Here is a 22631-nt window from a genome sequence, read left to right as displayed (position 1 = left end):
AAAAGTCCACCAGCTAATGAAGAAAAAAAAAGAAAGAGTTTTTCTTATTAACCTGTGAATGCTTTATCTAGGTTGGCAAAGCATGATTATAATTAATGATATATGTCATAAGACATACATTTTAACAATGGATGGCAATGTGGTTAAAAATATGATACTATTATCCATTCTTCTTCCTGAAAATCTAAGAGAATGAATAGAGAATGTGGTGCTGAAAAATACAGAAGGCCTAATACTTGTCTGATAATAAATATTAGTTTTATTATCATAGTTTACAAGAAACTAAAAACAAGGAATATATATATCGTGACTATCAAAATAATGAAATTTTTACTACTAAATATTAGCAAATGCATATGTATAATACTTAATTTATGCAATAAAGGAAACTCCTTGAATAAATATATCTTAAACATACCAGGATCAACAGTTATAAAAGTGCCAACTGCAAAGTCCAATGCTGCAAGAAGAAGAATGATCAAAAGAAGAAACTGGAGTCGAATTACCCACTTAACACCTGCAATGTTTATCACTGGAAATAAAAAATGAATTATTAAATGTAGTGTTCAAATAATTATTATAAGTAATTAAAGCATGGATTACATCAAGGTTCTAATCACAAAATATAAAAATGTAACTGTACTGTAAGAGGAACATGGGATACCTCATAGTATGAATCACCGAAATGACAAAAAATAACAGTACAGTAGACTTTGGTATTCACCATTACAAGTATAAAGAGCATTAGCTACCTGCTGACATTAATCACTGAAAAAAAATAAGGTATAAAACACACAGTGGTACTAACTACTAAAACAAGAAGGACAATTGATATTTAGCACTCAGATGTACTTTCATTATGATGAAACAACTTACATGAATTCAACAAAATATACTCATGTGTAACAAAATCTATTCCTCAACACATATCAAAAGTAATCAAGTGCTGCTTTAATATCAACAAACACACTTCGTGCATCAGAATACATTATTTAGTGATTTAAAATCAATCAAATGTGCTGATAAAGCCCACAAATGAATCAACAGACTACTTCCAAAAATAATGGTTTCTACACAGACTGAGAACCTAAAACCAAACCAACTAAGAATTTGTTTTATGAAGAGAAACGTGAAAATGCACTATAATATCATCAGAAGTTATTTTTATAGCATGATCTACAAAGAAACAAGGCAGAGTTTTCAGTCATGATGGGGTTTCTGCTCATTCAGCCCAAGACAAAATGATGGGTTTAAGTTCTGAGCAATACCACTAACCTATGCCCAGGCTTATTACCAGTTATGAAACCCTTCAAGTATGTGTGGTGGATTCTTGATCATTCCCTACAAAAGTATTCCAAACAACAGCATTTAAATAAATTCTACAAAAACACAATAATCCAATTTCTTCATCTGAAGTGAGGTGTATCCCCACAGGCCCAGATGTTCCAGCCTTAAATACTGCAAAGGGCATATCCACTAAATATTAATTATAAGCTGGTACCCACGTTTTTGTTTAATAAAATAACCTTACTTCTGGAGTAGGTATCTATTCATTATTGATAATCTCTGTATAATAATGGTTCGATAATCCAAGTCAGAATTTAAAAGAATCTACAACATAAAAATTACAAAAACAAATTCAAAAAGAAAGTAAATAAAACTGATATTAAAAGTTACCATGCGATTTTGAACATGGAATTATTTTACAGGTAACAGTTACACAAGTTTCAACTCTGTATATTTAGAAAGTCTGACCATTTAAAATGTCATGGAGGTATTAAAAGGTAAATGCTTGATAATTAAGTTGTAAATATTAATTTCAAGCTTTCCACTTATTACCTAGCAGAATATAAACATTTTATTAATTGTCACTGAGCATCATATTCAAAGTTTGGAGTTTATTAAAAACAACTACAATATTTTGAATGGAATCCTTGAGCTAAAGATATTAATAATTTTATTAGGGTTGTGAGGTTTATCAGAAGTTTGTTCTTTGTTACATGCACGTCACAATGTTTTATTTTTTTAACTCTAAGAAAATCTCCTCCACTTCCTAAGAGACAGTCAGTTTCCATATAAGGAATCAGTGACAAGAGGCACAACCCATAAGAATGTCTGTTAATTTCTTTTTTGACTATGATATTTTGGTTTTCATCAGATTTTCAGTTTTATTTTTACCTTCTAATATTAACTCTATTTGTTTTATTTTTATGTTAACAGAAAATAAAAAATAAAACACAGAAGAGATATTTCAAATGTTTGCAATGGGATATAAAACAGTATACCCTTGTGCAAATTAATTGAAACAAGACTGAAAATTATGATTTTTTTCAATTTTTTGCATTTTATTTCTGAGAATCCAAAAATTACTCACAAATTAATACATGATACGACCGCCTTTATTTTTCAGAAGATCATTAATCCGCTTTGGCATCGAGTCCACGAGTTGACTACAGTTTTTACTAATATTTGGATCGCAGTACCACACCTCAATTATGGCCTCAATTAGCTTATCTTTCGTAGTACAGTCTTTTCCCCAAAGTCTTTCTTTACAAATCGCTCAAAATTTTTAATAGAATTTAAGTCAGGAGAGTTTCCAGGCCAGTCTAACACCTTTATTCGCATTGTAGTCATAAAATTCTTTACAAGTTTCGATGTGTGGCACAGAGCCAGATCTTGCTGAAAAATGCCAGATCCATCTGGAAATCTCTTTTTCAATTTTGAAACGACTCTTTTCTGCAAAACTTCGATGTACTGTGGTCCTCGCATCATACCTTCTACGATATGTAAGCATCCAATGCCATAGTAGCTGATAAAGCTCAAAAACATCTTCTTCAAGGGATGTTTTACGAACTGATTGATGTGAGATTCTTGAAGTTTCTCACCTGGGGATCTGCGAACATGCAGACTTCTTTGACCCTGTACAAAGAAATGAGTCTCGTCACTGAATAACACCTTCTCCATTGTTCTTGCATCCAGTTCTTGTATTTCAGACCCCACTGATACCCTTTTTTCTTCATTGAGTTGGTAAGAAGTTGTTTTTTGACTGGTCTCCTTGCCCTTTTAACGCAATTTCGAATGACATAATATTCCTCAAAATTTCGTCATATATCCCAAATTAAAATCAACCGTACTGCAAAACATAGCTAATGATGCCATCTGTGTGAAAAAAATGACTATTAAAGGAAATAAGCAGGTCCAGTGAGCTACACTGGCCACCATACTGAAAATATTGTAAAATGACCATTTGTTTCAATTAATTTGCACAAGGGTGTACATTTATCCCAGTTATTGGTTCTGAATTAATAAAATTTAATCTTAGATTATTACAGCTCGCTAGTTAAACTGTATGCAGATCTTTTACATTTGAAAATAAGCTATTATATTCTTACACACCAACTACATTTAATCACACAATCTATAGGTTATTATTATCAACCATAAGTTTAACTTGCAAAAACAAAAGGTTAAAGATCAAAGAAATTATAAAGCTATCCATAATATATCTATAAAAATATTCAGACAAAAACTTTGAGCTGACTTGCCTAGCAACAAGATTATAAGTCCAAATGCAAAGGATCTCTCCAGCCATGGATTTGTGATACTCAATAACTCTGACATAGATTCAGCAAATCCCATAACATGTAGAGCACAACTAACAGCCTAGAAAGGTCAAAAGCAGTAAAACCACAAACAGCTTTAAAGCATTCTGTGTAAAAAATAACAAAACTGATTACATGTGCAATTAGATATTTTTTTACCTAAAAATTTTTGACATGTCTCTTTTCTCTTAATAGGAATTTTTGAACATAGTTCACTTTATGCTTAGTATGTACAACATACAAAGTTCATTTTCTCTTCAAGGAAATTCTTTGTATACATACACACACACACAACTTGGAAAAACAGTATTATTCACATATTAAGTATCAATTTATATACTGAACTAACATGCTTATGATGAACCTCTGTTCATCAATAAGCGAGTTCTCTTCTGTATAGAGCTCCATTCATCATTAGCCCTTCCCTAGGATCAGAAAGCTACCTGAATGTACAACTAGTTAAAGAAAATATCCTACATATAAAAAGAGCTTATTCATTTATAAACAGAAGTCATGTCTCAATCATGCCAGTTCAAAATATAAATTGCTTCTTAAACTATAGAAAAAAATTTATGAGATCTGTTATACCTTCATACTATAAAAAACAAAAGTTTATATACTAGATGCAACATTAACTCAAGTGCAAATTCTTTACATATTTTCTTTTAACCTGTACATAATTTAATATTTGCAAATTGTTTTTACTGGGGTATTAATTTATTATTTATAAAATAAAGGCAATTTATGCACAAGTTTAACAACTTTTAATAAACCTTTAGTTACTCCAATTTTGTTCTTAGAAGCTAAAATTAAGTATCACAAATTAGACACACACACACATATACAATCTTACCTAACCTTTCGTTAAAGAGAACATGTAACATATAAATGGTACAGTGTTGTTACCTGCCCAAAGCAATATACAATACTGAAAGCACCACCAATCTGTGCCCCAAGAACATGAGACAGTAAGAAATGAACTCCACCACTCTCCACATGACATCTTTCACAAATTCCAATTCCTGCCATGACAGCCATTGTACAGATTGTCACAGTCACCATGATAACCAGCACAGAAAACCCAATGCCAGCATTTCCCTGGGAAATCAGATACTTAGGAATAAAAAAAATGTTCTCACAAAACATATTTTACTTTTCTTTTCTTTAGCTTAAACAGTTGTCTCATTATTGTATCAACTATACTACCTGTACAATTTCAAAGTTTTGTATTTTTGAAGACTTACATCTAACCTAGTTTAGTTAAAAGTATTACTATAGCAGTTTCTAGTATTCTAAATTTGCATGCTGGAAAAACTGCTACAATTGTGAATAATCATTTCATGTGAGAATTACTACATAAAAATGTACACTATTAAATTTCAGAAAATTATTCTTTCTGGAGTAAAATTCACCAACAAAATATATGGAAAAAATAAGTAAAAATATAACTACAGAAAAGGTATAAAACATAACGAAAATATTTAATTGGATTAAAATTGACCTCTCACAGGGAAATTAGTAACTTACAACAATCCATCCAGTTCTGAGAAAAACAATTACACCAAACAAGTTGATCATACATGATGTGAAGACACCATCCCAGGTTCCAAACAGAACTGGTTCAGATAAAAAGAAATTGGCCTTCCACCATGGCTTACTGTCAGAAATCTACAAATAAAGTAGGTTTGTTCAAAAGAATAAACATTATCTTTTGATGTTTTTAAGATCCAAGCTATTAAAGTATATGTAACAGTACTGTGCAAAAGTGTTAGGACAAAGTCAAAATTAGATTTCAGGATACTTTCAAAGAACAATGGAAGGTAACTTACAGATGAAACATCAAAAGTATTTTTAATCTTCATACTTAGTACAACAGAAACTTGGTAGAAGTGCTTGAATTCAGCAAACAGTTAATGTTTTGTGTATCCCTCTTTAGCTTTAATAACTGCAGACAGTCTTTCAGGCATTGTTGAGACATAGTTAATCACAGTGTGATTTGATATTTTACTCCAAATGTTTTTAATACACCCCTATAAAGTTTCTTTGGAAGTAATGTTTGACTTGTTAAATTTTTGATCTATCAAATCCAAGATTTGCTCAACTGGGTTGAGACTGGGCTTTTCTAGGGGACAGTGCATCACTTGAATGACTCCAGCAGCTTATCACTTAGCTAAGTAATTTCTGGATAGGTGGGATAAGCATTTGGGTTCATCTTCTCGATAACAGAATAATACACAAACTACTGGGTTTACCATGACAGATCAGTATCTTATGATACTTGCTTTGGTCCATTATTCCATTTATTTTGCAAATAAATATCCTGTTGCCTCAGCAGAAAATTACCCCTAAACCATTACACTGCTCTCCCTCCATGCTTCATGGTAGGTACCATGCACTGGGGTAAGTATCTTTCACGTTTCTTCCACTGGATGTACAACTTGTGCTTTGAACAAAATATTTCAAATTTGAATTTGTCTGTCCATTACATACTTTTACAATAACCAACGGTCCACTTTTAGTACTTTTTTTAGCAAATTTTAATCTCTTGACAGTATTTGGGGATCAATATTAAGGTATTTTAATTGCTATATGACTAAATATTCCATTATTATTGAGTCTTCTCAATACTGTAGATCTGGACAATTTTCTGTCATTTGGTACATGGTCGTTTAGCTAATGCTTGAAATCAGCAGCAGTCTTCCTTCTGTCTCGAAGGTTGCATAAACAAAGATATTTAACCTCAGTATCACTGAGTTTAGGTGTTTTGCCTCTTTCTTATTTTCAAATGTTTTAGGAGCATTTCAAGTCTGCAGCAATTTGTAAGAAAATCTAACCATTATCACGTAAAGCTTTTATGCAAACTCTTTGCTCTACTGACAGTTTGCTACACTTTTTGGGTCGTAGCATAACAACAAAACCTAATGTATACTGTGAAATACTGCTTTTCCCAAAGCTTTTGTGAAGTGCTATTAAATTGATTTCTTCTAGCATATACTGGCAACATATGCTAGATTCTTTCTGTATGGTTAATACTCTGCACAGGGTATTACAACAGTCATTTCAGACCTTAAATTTGATCAATGTGTTCATTCAAGCAGAACCCTTATGACATGCTCCTGGTAAAAGTGCATGGAAATTCTAAAGGGTATGTATTCTCACCCTGGCTCATTCAGTTGTCAACAGTTGAAATTTACATTCTATAATGGAATGGAAGAATTAGCTACATAAAATGGAGAGAATGACAAAATATTACTTTGTCCATGTACCTTTGCACAGTACAGCACATATACTGTTTAAATTAAAAATCCTTACCATTAGGAAACTAATAAAATATTCGGGTAACATGAAACTCATACCTGATCTTCATGAAAGAGTTCGTTTTGGTTAGATATCTCGCCATGAAGTAACTTCTCCCCTTGCTGAGTCTCAGCAGAAGTCTGAGAAGGTGCAACAGAATCAGACCTGAGACCATATCTTTCCCAATCCACTTGATAGTCACTAGATGGTTTTTCAAAACTTTCAGCCATGGCTCAATAATGTCTCACCATTGTAGAAAACAAAAGTAAAGAAAAAAGTCCAAGTCTAGTGATTTTTTGTTTCAAGGTGCTTCAGCTGAAGTCTCTGCCTGCAGTCTTTCATCCTGATTCTTGACAAATATAGAGAAAAATAAAAGAAATACATTTGCAGAGCCAAACTTTCCAGTAGTGATAGTTTATCATGGAAGAAATAAATGTTATGTACACCACATATACCGAAACTTTTATACAACATGCAAAATACTGATCACATATCAAAGCAGGATATACCTCACTAAACTTTTCATTTCCCCTTATATCACCATACTTACACATTTAATAATTTTGCTATTCATAATTATATATTCTTCCTTTAAGTTAGTTTCTTTAACAGTACAGGTCAGCCACTTTATTTGGACCTATATCTAATAATGGGTTGGGTAACTATTTACCTGAAAAATGGCACAGCATAGTATAAAATCCACTGCTGGAAAATATTCTTGGGTATTTTTTCCACATCCAGGAAATACTATATCAGAGATACCAACTATATCAAATGACAGAGTGTAATGATTGTAGAAAGAGCCCTTTATCATTTGCAGCTACTAGGCCTGACCAATGTCTCTTAGCTGTTTTTTTTATATTATTATAACTATTAATATTTATTACTGCTATATATTGCTCATTTTATTACTGTGTTTTGTGTATTTAATAAATAAATTTCAAAAAATTATTTTGAAATTATGTTTTTTATTCAGTTCAGAGTAACAAACATACTGGTAAAACAACATTTAACATGCACAAACAGTAAGCAGAAAAAGCCTTTGTGTAAGGACTAGTTTATATCATGTTTATAACACTGACACTTATTGTAATAGTTTTGCAGCTGTTGCAGCCTTTGCTTTCATGAGAAAGCCTCTGATGGTTGGGAGTTATAACAACATTGTCCATTTGACTGCATACACATCTTGTGTTATAATACTGCTCAAAACTGAGGTGCTCAAGTTTTGTCTGAACTTGCTTTTGTTTTTAGTCACTAAACTAAATATCCTTTCACTGTCAGCATTAGAATGGAAGATTGTAAGAATTCCAAGCATAAACCTACACAGAATGTCATACTTCTGGTTGCCATTTCCATCCTTAACTGTAGACAGTTGAACCCAAAATTTGTCAACATTCAACTGAAGAACAGTTTCTGAGAAAGTATCAATTTGATAGTTCAAATATTGCCCTTCCAACTTGTCAGTAGTGTTGTGCTCATGTGTATTGACAAGGACAGAATACCTGTCTGAAGTGTAGTGTAGAGAAATCTTTGCCGACTTTCAGTTTTGGATCAGCAACCTCTGCGTGAATCAAAAGTTCATCATTTAGAGGGAAATGTTTCATCATGTAATTTGTAGCTGCAATATACTATTTCTTGACACTGGTATAGAAGCTGATCAGGTCCAGGTCCTTTTCATATTTAACAATGTATTTCTCGGCAGCATTTCCAATAGAAATTGCTTCATCAGATTTGTGTAAGGATTCATTGTTGTAGTCAAGTTCAGTGATGTTGCCTTCAAGATATTCTGGCTTGATGTATCCGACAAGTATATTTTTAACTTGTGTAATCAGAGTTCTATGCATAATGTGTATGTAAGGTTCTTCTCTTTGCAATATCAAATTGGCTTGCTCAAATAGAGGAATTGCAGACTGAATAAAAAGACAAAATAACAAGTTCATTTTGTTGTCCAAGAAAACTGTTAACTTATCTAACTTGCTCTACACATAACTTTTCTTGATTACTTCCTTGCTGGCTTTCATTTTCTTCTCTTTTTTCATTGATTGTCTCTTCTTTAGTTCAAGGTCAGACTGCCTAAACATATATTATGTCAAATGTTTCTTTGTCTGTTTTTGGAGACTATTGTCTTGTGTCTGTGTGGCTGGGAGGGTGTCTTGACTGTTAAAGTCTTGTTGCACATTTAGATCCTTTTTAATCCAGTTTTTCCTTTTCACAGTGAAAATACTTCTTCAATGGTTTCCACATGTCCAATATTCTGTTGAGACACACCCCAAGTGATAGCCATCTTGTGTTAACAAGTTCTAGAATTTTTCTTGTTTCTTTGTCATACAATCCTTGGAACTCTTTGGAATGTTGTTTTCTGTTAGCACTTTTGTCCAGAAAATAGTAGATATCTATCAATATATATTGAAAACTGGGCAGGGCAGTTCTCTGGAAGCTTTCTGGACAGCAATATTCATGAGGTGACAGGCACAGCTCTTGAAGTAAATGCTAGGCTGTCATCTTGAGATGTGTCCCATCACACCTTTACCTATACCAGACATAACTGAGGCATTGTCTGAAGATAAACTAAGACAGTTTTCCCATGGAATTTTCCTCCTTGTCAGTTCATGGTCCAAAAGCTTGAAAATATTCTCTCATTAAAGCTTCTTTCCATTCCACCATTGTCAAAAGAGAACAAACAATATTTCCAAGCAAAGGGTCAAGATACCATACAACCACTGGATACAGTTTTGAGTCATCCGTGTCTGTGGATCCATCTGTGGCTAAACTGTAAATACTGTTAGTGAGTATGCTTGAAATCATTTTGTCATCTTCACAACCCAACATTTGTACAATGGCTGTAGTTTTGGTTCTAGCACAGCCATATTTTTTTTGCTATATCAGAGTCTGGGAACATTTTTCTGAATAGATGTCTTTCATGATTGGCTACAGCTAGGGGTAAATTATGAGCAATGACGAATTGCGTGAACATCACTTCTGCATTTATGGTTTCATATTCTGAATTCTTACTCATAAATGTCGTTATCTGCATTGTTTTTGTCTTCGCCTCAGCCTTTTGTTGGTGAGATGCCAATTGGGTATATCTGAAACAATCGTTTATCCTGCCATGAGCCACAGAAAAACTGATGTGACAAACTGTACAAAACGCATGACTGTCACTGACTTTTGATGCAATGACTGGATATTTTGCACTATACTCTTTCCTAAATTTTTGATTCACAGTTTTAGTCCTTTTAGATTTGCCAGAAACAAGACAATCTGGTCGAAGCCTGTTTTTTTCCATCTTGTGAACGATCTCATTGGCATTTCTATGTTACTTAGAAAACGAGAAATACCCATCTATGTTAGCACTGATTGGCTGACAAGCACTGATGACGTAACTATGGATTCCCCAACGTACCCAGTATGGAGAAGCACCACACAAACTATTGGTAGACATCGGACATACAAATATTTTTTATTATTTCAAGCATAAATATGACTATTGCAAGTAGCCATTTGGACTATGTCTTTTATTTATTATCAAAATTTATTTGTATCTCACTAGAAATTTTCTTTTCACCCCTTTCAAGCCCTGGAGGAACAATTTGTCACTTTATTGTATAGCCCTATATAATAATTTGGGAGTTGCAACAAGGTGTAATATTTGTCTGTATGAGCGTATAGTCGTAATGTATATACCAAAATCATAATGATTATGCTCAAGTCATAATGGTTGGCATCTCTGCTATATGCAATTTTTGAAGCCATCATCATGATGACTAAGACTATCAAATTCATCCAACAAGCATTCAACTGAAACCTCCCATGGGAGCATCACAACCTTGGAAGTAGCCATTCCCAAACTACATACGAAGCACCAGTGGGTGCACTTGAAGAAAAAAAACTTTAATAATCTGTGTCATTTGTTCCATTTTCAAAAAAAAAAAAGAAGCCCAGGGTGTCTCAGAAAAACATGCCTAAAACCATGACTCCACCAATGACCTAAACAGTTGGGATCATATAAGATAGGGGTTCAAGTGATTCATGTGGATTTCTTTAAATGCCTTCACCCATCTGTGAAGAAAAAAGTAAAGCACAACCACTAAACCCCATCATTTTTCACCAATCTTCATGAATCCCAATATCTGAAAACCCTTACAACACTTGAAGCATCTTTCATTCTTGTTCTTAACTGAAATTGGAGGTTTACACAATGATCTTCTTCTGCAAGTCTCCATCTATTGCAGTACTCTTAAAAGAGCATGGCTGGAGATAGATATGAATCTGTTGTTTGATGACAGGTGGATTCTATCCTGTCTAATTGTTCTTCTCTTCTTCTAATTACTAAATGGTTGTGATAAAAAAATCCCTCATACTGTAAACACTTTAATCACCTTTTTCCACTGCTAATAAACCTGAATGGCAGATATCTTGGAGCAGCCTAACAAGTGTCTTGGCCACTGTGATACCTGCTAGATACACATACATTATCAAGTCTCTTTTGAATGTTGCAGTATCTTTGCCTTTCTCCTATATCTGTTAAACACAGTTGTTCTAGTAATTTATAGAATCAAAGAGACCAACCACCAAGTAATCAATCTGGTTGCATTTGCAGTTCAGGTCAGGCCCAAGGCTTAAAGGTGCACAGATCTAAGTAAAGTGCTTAGCCATTGTAAATATACCATTTTTTATTATTTCACAGTTTACAAAAATTACTTTGTATTGTTAGCTCAGATTATGGATTTTGGACATCCTAACTATCTTAATCTGGCCAACTCTCAAAAGTGATTTACAACAAAAAATACCAAATGCTCATGAATCAGTATATGGTTTTATGATACTACAACATCCTACTTCAAAATAAAGCAAAGTTAGCTGAGTTATTCTTAGATTTAATGACATTTCAGGATGTTTCACAAATACACAATATTAGTCATTATTTACTAATTTAAAGTTCTGATCTATGTAGTCAGCATGCTTTAGTAAGAACTTACCATACCTGAAAATGTATTTCCAACAGATACTCACCTCACACAGAAAAGTTTATTTCTTCTTGAAATCATGTAATCTGCCAAAGACATTTGCAAGCCATTAGCCTTGTGAAAACTCCTACCTAATCTGATGTAAAACCATGTGAATTTACAGCAAAACCTATCACCAATAAGAAAGTAACATACCTCTATGTACAGTGACTACCTCTTCATTCGTGCTCATGTATTCTCATACTTTGATGAAAAATGTGTTCTGAAAAAGTAGGAAGGATTAGTGTAAATGTATTGGGAAATGAGTATAAGAAATACATTTTCAGATAAGAAAAATATTAACTTCTGAATAAAGTAGCTAGAATCCCATACTGGGATGTGAAAGGGTCAGTGCAAATATTACCTAGATGAGATTTCTGCAAAAACACCCAACAAAAACCCATGGCTTGTGGCATCCAATGACAAGGTTCCAAAGAGTCACCTATGGAACACTGCATGTTTTTATGCTAGGTGAGACATCTTTGCCTGTACAAGAAAATTAGGCAAAAAGCCATAACTGTAAAAAAGATGGGCATAATAGGTACACAGCCATCCAAGTTTTATCACACAAGCTGTCAGACAGCCAATGAATGTAGTGAGGTTTGGGTTCATTCAGACCATACCTTGTATGCTCACCTCCTATACCATCAGATTTGATGGATTAAAACCAGCTGTGAGAGAAGGACACTAGTGATAAGTATCTGTGTTCATCTATCTTTTGTCTGTTTCTACTGGTCCCATGCCAATTGTGGAAGAATGTTGTATAGAATCATATCTGTAAGGACACTCATATGAACTTCTATTATACCATCAGTCACTGCAGGGCCTTTGGCTACTGTGGGAGTAAGGTGTGAATGTGATATATTATTGGTGTTTAAAAGACTGTTCATCTCAACTTAACCAATTTTCTCTAATGAACTGTGCCAGCTGCAGAAGTGGGATGTATTTTGTTGTTTTCAGAATGAACAGACTAAAAAAGTAGCAGGAGGATTTATAAAATAAGGATATATAAGGATTAGCTTAATGAGTTATAACACAGATTCATTTGAAGACTATGATATATTACAGTAATGTGTGTGGGATAACCCACACAATACATTCCAGCTCCACTTCTCACTGTAAATAACCCAGTTGTTCTAGCCCCAGCAGTTAGGTTCCAAATGATTAGAATTCTCCATGTCTACCACCCCAGCAGCTGGGAAATGGTGACAAGGGTGTCTCCTGCTCCACTCAATGAGAGGGAAGAATTTGTATAATGGAGATCAAAAGAATATGCCCAGATTCCCATCAGCCCTTCAGCCTGGAAAGGTCTTTCAAAGAAGCCACTGTAATGGGTAACAGCAAAGTCCTGGTTTTAATAGCTGGTAAGAGTGAGCCAAAGAATTGGACAAACATTGCTCCACTGGAGCTGGCTTTTTCATGATAGTCCATGGAATGGATGGAGTCAGACAAGAAAAGTAACGTACATATAAAAATATCACAAGAAACCTCAAGTGGCCTTGCAGAATTTAATCTCATCTTACAGTGGGCACTTGCAAAGTTAAAGCAGATGGTAAGAGCACTTCGTTATTCTGGCTTGATGTGGATTTTAGCATTAGAGGCAACACTAACAGCCTAGAGAAATCCTAGTGATTTTGAAGTGAGAAAAAAAAATGTATATACTCACCTGTCAAAAGACATAAGGTGGATTAAAAAATGGATAGAAGCAGAAGTCTAAATCTACATGAAGATGAGACAACCAGTTGAAGTAGACAGTGGGTGATGAAAAGGTGTGGGATAACACATACCAGTCTGGAGAACAGCATCAAAAATTGGTGACAAAGAGTAGCTAAAGAATGTGGGAGGTGATGAATCTGATGGTGTATCTCAGATGGATGAGTAGACAGAGCTAACCTACAAAGGTAGAAAGAGAAAACCCCAACAGAGACAGATTACACAAAATTATAAAGTGATGATTGAAACTCCAAAAGGAAGAAGAGCATGACAAAAATAATGAATGGTCCAGACAGGACAGAGAAATATGTTTGTTACAGAATGAACATAGAGCAGAGGTATAATAAAAAAAGGGATATGGGTGAAAATGTGTGGCTACTGACCCTGGTTATGAAAGATTAAGGGGAAAAAAGACTAATCACGATAAAGGGGGTGGTAAGTGCAGTTTAAGAAAATTTGAAAAGAACTGTATGGAATAGACATCTGAAATCACACTGACCCCAAGAAAGTGGTAGCAGGACATGTGTCTAATGAGAGATGAAACATTAATCAAGTTGCTAAAGGTTTGTAGGGTCCCAGGTAAGAGTGCAGAGAACCACAGTGAGATTCTAATCAGCAAAAGAGAAAGGTGGTGGGAATCTGTAGATACAGAAGAAACAGAAGAGAGTGGTGAAGAACTTATCCTGCAGCAGTGAAATAGGTAGAAGGTGGTAGAAATGCTGTGATAGCACCAGAACAAACAAATTTGCTGTAGCATCAGCAAGTTCATTCCCATAAATACCAATGTGGCCTCGTATCCTGAAAAACTGGATAGAAAGAAATGATAAAGTGAAAAGGGCCAGTCAGTTTTGAATATCAACAAGAACAGGGTGAGAACTAACCTGAAGCAATTCCAGGCCCAGTAGAGAGCTAAACAAGTTGGTATAAATAGCAGAGTTCATGTGTTGCATAGCTTCTACGTGTTTCAGGGTGAGGGAAATAAAGTATAGTTCAGCAATGAACACAGAAGCTGTAGAGGGGATTCTGTGTGCAACCACTCAACTACAACAAACTATGGCAGAGACCACAGAATCATCTGATTTCAAACTATCCATAATAAATGGGAATAGAAGAAAGGTTTGAAAGATGTTCAGCAAATAGAAAATAACTTCCAATCAGGAGTATTTGTCTTCTGCAGATGACTTAAAAGTCACATTTAGTGATGATAATAAGCCAGGGTGGAATGGGCTGACCAGTGGATACAGCAATATCATCTAAGGACAGACCCAATTCATCTACCTGCACCTGGATTTGAAGGCCAAAAGAAACAGTGGCAGACTGCCTATTCTGAAAAAGCATATCCCAATGAGGAAGAAAAACAGCCCCAGTTTGGATGCTGTGGTATTTATCAAAGTTTAGAAGCATACAGTAAAGACAGTTGCAAACAGTGGAAGTATAGAGGAGGTTCATGAGACTCAGTGCACAAACACTAGACTGAAGAAGTGCAGAAAGCCCCTGATGTTGAACAGGGTCTAACATCTTCAAGTCCAGGGTCCTGGCAGAGCTATAGGTCAGAAACCTATAGTCCAATTTTAATCAAATTAGAGTGCAATAGATCTTTAGCACAGAACATCAATCTGCTCCCCAAGTGGAAGAGAGGATACGGAAACTGTTTAGCACTCTTGTACACTTTATGTGTAGCTGCTTGGTGTGTAGAATGAAAGTCTGATTACAGTCAAATATAAGCTCAAAGAACTTTGCCTCAGGAACCACAATTTCTTCAAGATGGAGCTCTGGATTGGGGTGAATACCCTGTTGGCAGCAGAAGAGTACATGAAAACAATTTTAGAGCAAGAAAAGGTAAAATCATTGCTGTGGTCCACTTCAATAAATGACTGAGGACAGTCTGTAGCTGCTGTTCAATAAATCTCATGCTCAATGACTGACACAAGATGTGGAAGTTGTAGACAGGACTGTTTACAACTGCAGAGAGGGAGGTGTACACTGATGGCAGTAATCTTTATAATGAAAAGTGTGACACTCAAGACACAGCCATGAGGGATTCCAAATTCCTGTGGGAAAGAATGGGAAAGTGTCAAACCCCCATGGGCTTGGAATCATCAGTCCATTAAAAATGTTTAATAAAAATAAGCAAATGGCTACACAAATCATATGAGTGGAGGTCTTGCAGGATGCCATATCACCACGCAGTACCATAAGCTTTTTCAAGGTAAAAAAAATAGAGAAGCAAGATATTGTTGCTTGATAAATGTTTCCCTCATTAATGTTCCAAGTTAAATCAGGTGATCCACAGTGGAGTGCTGTCATCAGAATCCACACTGATGGGTGAGAGGAGGTTGTTTGATTCAACAAACAAACAAAATCATTAACCATCCTCTGCAAGATCTTACAGAAAAAAACTTGTCAAAGCAAGTGGACAGTAGCTTGAAGGAATCTTGGGATCCTTCCAAGGCTTAGGGAATGGGAGGACAATAGCATGGTGCCAAGCATCAAGAAAAACATTCTCCTGCCAGATCTAGTTAAAAACAACCAGAAGAATAGCAAGAAAGACAGGAAAGAGGAATAGAACAGCAACTTGTAGTGAATATCATCAGGTCTGACTGATCTACTGCCTGACTGATGAAGAGCAAGCTTGAGTTTCAGTGTAAAGGGATGATTATACTCATAGAGACAATTACCCCAAAAGGAATGAAGTGATTGCTCTCTCCAAGTCTTGATGGCTAAAAAGGTGGGGGATGAGGCAGCGGTACTAGATGCATGACACAAGCTTTTGCTAACAGTACTGGTGATGCTCTGGGGATCAGATCAGCAACTTGACCTTCTTAATCTTCTCTCATATTACTTAGGAACTGGTGGGAGAAGAGATGGTAGTCATCAAAGAGGAAGATCAAAAGGAGGATGGAAGTATACTGCCCACTGACCTTCTTAATCTTCTCTCATATTACTTAGGAACTGGTGGTAGAAGAGATGGTAGTCATGAACTTAATCCACAGTTCCTTTTGTCTGAACCCCACATTAGCAGTAGAATGGAGTGCAGCAGCATATATCTGGCTTTGACGCTTGGTAAAGAATGTAATATCTTACCTGCCAAGCATGCTAGAAAGCAATTTGGTCCAAAAGAAATGTGAGGATGCTTAGTGGACAGCAAGTGGTCCAAAGCAAAAACAAGTAGAAAATGCATCTTCATAGATCTATAGCCAAAAGTCAGGCCATTATTCAGAGATACTGTCCATCCTGAAATACAAGCATCCTTAAACAGGTGAATGTCCAATTTGGGAAGAGGTGAAAAGACATCAGATAGTGGTGTTAGAATGGTCTAAATACCAAGAAAGATCATCCAGAAGAACAAGAGGTGGATTTGCAAGGAGTGTGGAACCTTAAAAAAGTACTATTGGTCTTGAAACTTCCACGACAGGGGACATGTGTGTGACTAAGTAAAGAGAAGTGTCCATGTCCCAGAAGCCTTGATCCCCAAAGGATAAAGTACCTCAAGTGCAGGAAAGTGAATGTGAAGTGAATAAAATGGTGACTAGACATTTCAAGTTCAGTGAATTAGAGAAATCTGAGTATAGCTGAGTCTAAGAGAATTACCAGATGAATGAGAAATAGCATGTGTGTGAGGATGGAACAGGAAACATTGATGAGCCACCTCAAATGAATGGATTCATGAAAAGGATGAGTTTGTTGGGAGAATTATGCCTGGTAACAGACAAGCAAGAGCTTGCCACCAACATAAATGTGAATTTCATCCCAGGATGTAAATAAGAAGACCCAAATAATGGGAATGAAGATGAAGGGGAACTGGTGCTACAAACAAAAGAGCAAAGACTTGGAAAACATGATTCAAGTAAATGAATCAGAAAATATTCATGAAAATAAACCAAATGGGTTGTGAAGAACAGCATCTGAAATACAGACCTTGGCCATCCATTGGCTGGTCTGAAATGACCAATGAAGAGAAAGAAATTAATCTTCTGAAAATGTGTGATAATGAAAATGACAAAGATGAGTTGATAACTGATGCCAGTTTCCAATTTTTTGAGAAACAGTAGAAAGATGGAAGTAAAAATCCAGGCAGCCAATGAACTATCTGGATGGGTGTTTTTCCAATAATTCTTACACTGCCCTTTAAGACAGAAGTAGGATCAGATGGTAGACAAAAATAAAATCAGATGGCAACAAGAAGAGAAGAGTTAAGATAGGGTGATTACTCCTGATAAGGTAGTAACATGGAAGTGGAGGATGTATGGGTCAGGGAGTGGGAGCAGGGCCAGAAAAAGATGCAGAAATGGTTTGTCAAGGTTGGGACAGTCAGATAAGGTAGTGACATGCAAGATACATCAAGTTAGGGAGGAAATACAAAGAAATTACAATAAGAAGGCTTATGCAAAAGCTACAGAATACAGAATAATTTAAAAACAATGGAGTAAGAGAAAATAGTGTACATACCTGAGAAATAAGGTAAAGTCAGAGGAAGTCTAAGGTTATTATTCATTGGTAATGCAGTTCCCAATGCAAACCTGCACGTAGAAAATGGTGCTCAAATTCGTTCTATTCAGTTTTAGGCTTAAAATAAGGGGAAGTTATTAGAAAGGACAGGAGCAGAGAGTTTCAGCTACACAACCGACTACACCAAGTGATGAAAGATGTCCGTTACGTCTACCATTGTTAAAGAATTACCAAAATAAATAGTATTAATTTGTTCCCTGTGAGGAGATTCGTCACTCATTAAAATGTGGATTCATGTTGAGTATAACTCCAATCAAGTGAAACTGAAAAAATTGCTATTTGTAGCGAATTCGAGACACATCAATACTCTACAGTGCCGATGAAAAGAATGACAATACGTTATCACAATTGTTGAGAGAATCACTATGCATTGAAATGCGACGCATTCCTATTGGTGGAGAATTTTACAACAGAATGACGTCTTCACGCAGTGGCGCAAATTCACTTGGTTTCACTTGAGATTAAGAGTTTCCTGAAAGTTAGTGCCTTGAAATTCTCTGACAAATTGGGCAAACTTAAGAGGAAAGAAGATAATCTCTAAGAAATGAGTATTTATTTCGAAAATTATTTATAAATATTCAGGAAATATAAATATATCTTAGTTATGTTAATTATGGCCTTTCTGATCTAATTATATTAAACTGTCACAGTTTTATAGGGCACTTCAATGTACTTCAGTAATAAATCTTGGGGTTGTAATGCTAAAATTTGGGTTTCATTACTCGCAGTAGGCACAGCAGATAGCTCACGGTGCATCTTTACAAAACAAGCAAATAAAACAACTATAAACCTAATCAGGATAACATACAAATTAAGGTTGCCAGCTTTCTTCTATTTCCTGTATTTCTCCTCTGTTGTATTGTCAAAGGGCAACTAAGGTCCTTAATAAAAGAATAAACAAATAAGCACTAAGTGCTATTATTTATACTTACAATCATCGTCATAAAAGAAATGTAAGGACGATTAAGTCCAACTTAAAAACACACATAGTCTACTCTAAGGAAAAACTAATAATAGTATATACAAACACTGAAGATTAGCCTGTTTGAGGTTGCTGGTAAAACAAGAACATAAGATGTATATTTTTTCAATGATAAGAACATAAGATGTATATTTTTTCAATGATAAGAACATAAGATGTATATTTTTTCAATGATAAGAACATAAGATGTATATTTTTTTCAATGGCAAGATGTTCAAAAATATTTAACCAATACCACTTTATAATTCAAAAGGTTTATAAAAAAATATTTAAATGAAGTAATTTTTAGAACAGAAGTAATTAGGACGTGATACACTAAATTTACCAAATATTCAATATGGTCTAACTAGAATAAAAACTAATCTAAAAAGAAAATGAAATGATGAATGTGTATTAAAATTAATGTGTGTCTAACAGAAAAACTTTCATGCAATCATAACATGCCGCTAAAAAACAAAAGCGCCTAAATACGCGGCGTAATTAATCATCGACCTGAACATCGACAGGTTTCCGTATTACTTTGTAAAAAACAATCCCAAAAGTAACAAGAGGAATACACGTCGATTTAATTAGTTTTGGTAATTCGTGTACAGGTGATTAGTCAATGTTATCATGTAGAAAAAACATCAGTAAACTTTACAGGTCTTACACTTTTCGCTCCTTTTCATACATTTTGTGTGCTGTATTCATGTTTCACATACTAAAATACATTTACATCACGAAAACTGGGACAAAACAACGTGAAGAAAATACTAGTTCCTAGCATAAACAGCCCCATGGCAGTGACGCACTTGCGTATAACACACAGTATAGTATCTTTTCTCATGAATTACGCGTTTGTTAAGCATGATGTAATATTCTATTACAATACTGTTTATTTCATTAAGTTAAGACAATTTTGTGTGTGTATCTGTTTTAATTCAAAAATACTATTGTTTATTATACTAGCTTTAACTCCAGTCTTTCAGTTTCAACCGACATTTGATGAAATGTAGCATGAACTGGCTTATTACTAGATACGATAAAAAAGATCAAGCAATGTTTCGACTGACGAGTCATGTAACAGTTACTTGTATTATATAGGAACGAAATGCAACGTTCATGTTTTAGTCTAACTCGATATACACCGCTGTATGAAGGATTCCCTCGTTACATATTAAGCTCAAATTTTATTATAAAAATATCTAGTTTTTTTTCTAGTTTCAAATATTTTAGGGTTTATTAATTTTCATGGTTTGTCACAAAATACCCAGTAACAGTTTAATGACACTGTAAAATATTAAATAGCAAGTAGTTAAGATATTCAAGTATTATTTGTTTACGTTGTCATTTACGTATATCAATATTTAATGCCCAAATATTTTTATCTGAAGAGTAAGTTTTCTGCATCCATCAAATTACCCAAATGAATATGGTTTAAATATCCATCTTATACCTTAACCACACAAGTGTTTAACTGACTAACGTACAATAAACACGTGCTGCCATTTCATGGTATACCAACAGATCCAAATCGCGCGCTTTTACATCACGTGCTGCTGTGAATATTCAGATTCGCAGACTAGTTACGTTATCATTTAGCCACACCTAGCCTATGAAACTAAATGTACCAAGACTGTTTATAAAACCTCAGTTCCACAATAGTAATAACATACTACACAACTCATATATCAATTATTTTAAAGTTATACCACAGATATTTATAAATCTACCGAAACTATTGAATAATTTTGAGTTGTTAATTTTTAAGAGATTACATGTAACTCTCAAACAGCTATTTTTATTTTACCTTAACAATAGATCTTCGTATGAAGCTATAATATGTTCTATTCAGTCTTCTTATTGGTTGTTCCTACAAGGTAACAAATCGTTTCTTATATTTCAACTCTTCTGCCTTATGAATATTGCTTATCAAACCTTGCCACTCTGGTCACAGTTGTCTGGCCGTTAGCAGCCGTTAATCGCTCTATTCAAGCTTTAACACAATGAAAACAACTTTATTAGGAAGTCATTCTGGACCACTCATTCTTCTGTATTCCAATCCTATTATTATTACTATATTTTCCTTCAATAATACTCACTGTTCATCGTCACCAATTAAATCGTTTTGCGCCGTGAAAGTTTCTTTTCTGCCTTTTAGCACCATCGGAAATTATTATCCGACCTCTTTTACCACTTGCTTTCTGTGAAACTGGTATCCACATCTGTTACACTGGTATCATGTCGAGCATGTTGCTATATTTACACTTCCAAGAGAAGGCTTTGAACCTGATGCTACTTACATCAAGGTATGTACAAATCTGTTAATTGTCCTAACAGTTACCGATGATTACTTAGCGAGAATCTTTACAGATATTGTATTATAAGAACACTATAACATCAGGTAAAGTTCAATATAAAGTATCTACATTTACCAAAAAATAAAATCATTTTTAAATCCTAAAGCTCTTTTCACTTTTTGTTGGTTGAAACAGCGACAATATTCTGTAATATTTGACGACATGCCGAATGTGTGCCGTACGTGACCTTGTTGACTCAAAGCAGGGGTATTCCTGTTTGTTTTTTCTTTTTGTTCGTTCGTATAAATGTTATTTTGCAAGTTAAGATGTCGGAAGAATGTTTTTGAAACTCAGTATATTATCGTTATTAAATGTCGGCACTGTTTAGTTGACGTAGTACCTATACCAACAGGTAACCCTTCCTGTGTGCGATTCTTATCTTTAATATGATACGGATATCAACCCAGTGACATTTCGATCACCTTTCACTGTGAATTATAGCTTGTTCTGTGGTGAAACAGTATCTAATCTCTGCCTAAATCTATAGTACGTAGTTGATGCATTGAAATGAATTGCAAAAAAAAAAGAAAAAGGAAACGTTATAAGCGCATATATTGCATTCTAAAACTGCGTTTCACTCTTTTACCAATTGAAATGTAAACGAAGGTGTTTCTATGTAATATAATGTCTGTGCTGTTTGTTTTGTTGGGATTTTCCTAGGTGATATTAAATTGTATGTTAACTGATTGGAAATCAACAAAGATTTTTTTTTTTACAAACCGAAGAACTGAAGACCTTACAGTATAACATCAGATTAACTCGTGAAGATATACCAGACACAAAACTAAACACTTATTTCCAAACAAATAGCAACAACATTTATTATACAACACCGTACATATTTCCTATACAAAAGTAAATCACATGTAGTGATTGGGTGTTTCGTCCTTTGTTTTAAAATTCATACAAATGCCAAGTATTAGGCATAAATCAAGTTAAACGTGGTCTCTTTGTGTTAGGTACGTCGGACATGAATAACGTAAGGTCAATGATTACATATCTTTTTATTGGCCATTCACACAGTGTGCCATGTTATTATGTAAAGAAAACCACCTGTTTGATAAACAAAATATAACACTGATAATATTAAATGTATGTACCCCTGACGTCACTATTTGGGCCTCAGCCCATCTGTAATGCAGTGCGTCGCTTTTATTCCTTCTTAAATACAAAAATTGTTGAT

General features: G+C 34.6%; 1 protein-coding gene and 1 long non-coding RNA gene across 9 annotated transcripts in view; one reads left to right on the top strand and one right to left on the bottom strand.

Annotated features, from left to right (window-relative positions):
• LOC143223272 (solute carrier family 12 member 8) overlaps positions 1-22631 on the bottom strand; it is a 55284-nt gene that overhangs the window by 22339 nt on the left and 10314 nt on the right. For 6 of the 8 annotated variants that reach the window (XR_013012791.1, XR_013012792.1, XM_076451019.1 and 3 more), the window contains 5 exons: positions 6959-7248; positions 5130-5270; positions 4509-4700; positions 3546-3663; positions 419-532 (listed from right to left, as the gene is read on the bottom strand). Coding sequence is in view for 6 of the 8 variants with exons in the window: in XM_076451019.1 (XP_076307134.1) it covers positions 419-532; positions 3546-3663; positions 4509-4700; positions 5130-5270; positions 6959-7129 (736 nt within the window). In the remaining 2 variants the exon portion in view is untranslated. Of the gene's footprint in view, positions 1-418; positions 533-3545; positions 3664-4508; positions 4701-5129; positions 5271-6958; positions 7249-12061; positions 12129-18935; positions 19009-22631 lie in introns of all 8 variants that reach the window. The other 2 variants (XM_076451023.1, XM_076451024.1) reach the window with 2 other exon arrangements.
• The window catches only part of LOC143223273 (uncharacterized), a 306721-nt gene continuing 293708 nt past the window's right edge, over positions 9619-22631 (top strand). Inside the window, exon 1 of the long non-coding RNA XR_013012794.1 lies at positions 9619-9684. This is a non-coding gene — a long non-coding RNA (uncharacterized LOC143223273). The remainder of the gene's footprint in view (positions 9685-22631) is intronic.

Source organism: Tachypleus tridentatus, chromosome 8, assembly GCF_004210375.1.
Source record: "Tachypleus tridentatus isolate NWPU-2018 chromosome 8, ASM421037v1, whole genome shotgun sequence".
Classification (NCBI taxonomy): domain Eukaryota; kingdom Metazoa; phylum Arthropoda; class Merostomata; order Xiphosura; family Limulidae; genus Tachypleus; species Tachypleus tridentatus.
Note: the sequence above shows the minus strand (reverse complement) of the source record. Positions and strands in the feature narration are given on the sequence as shown.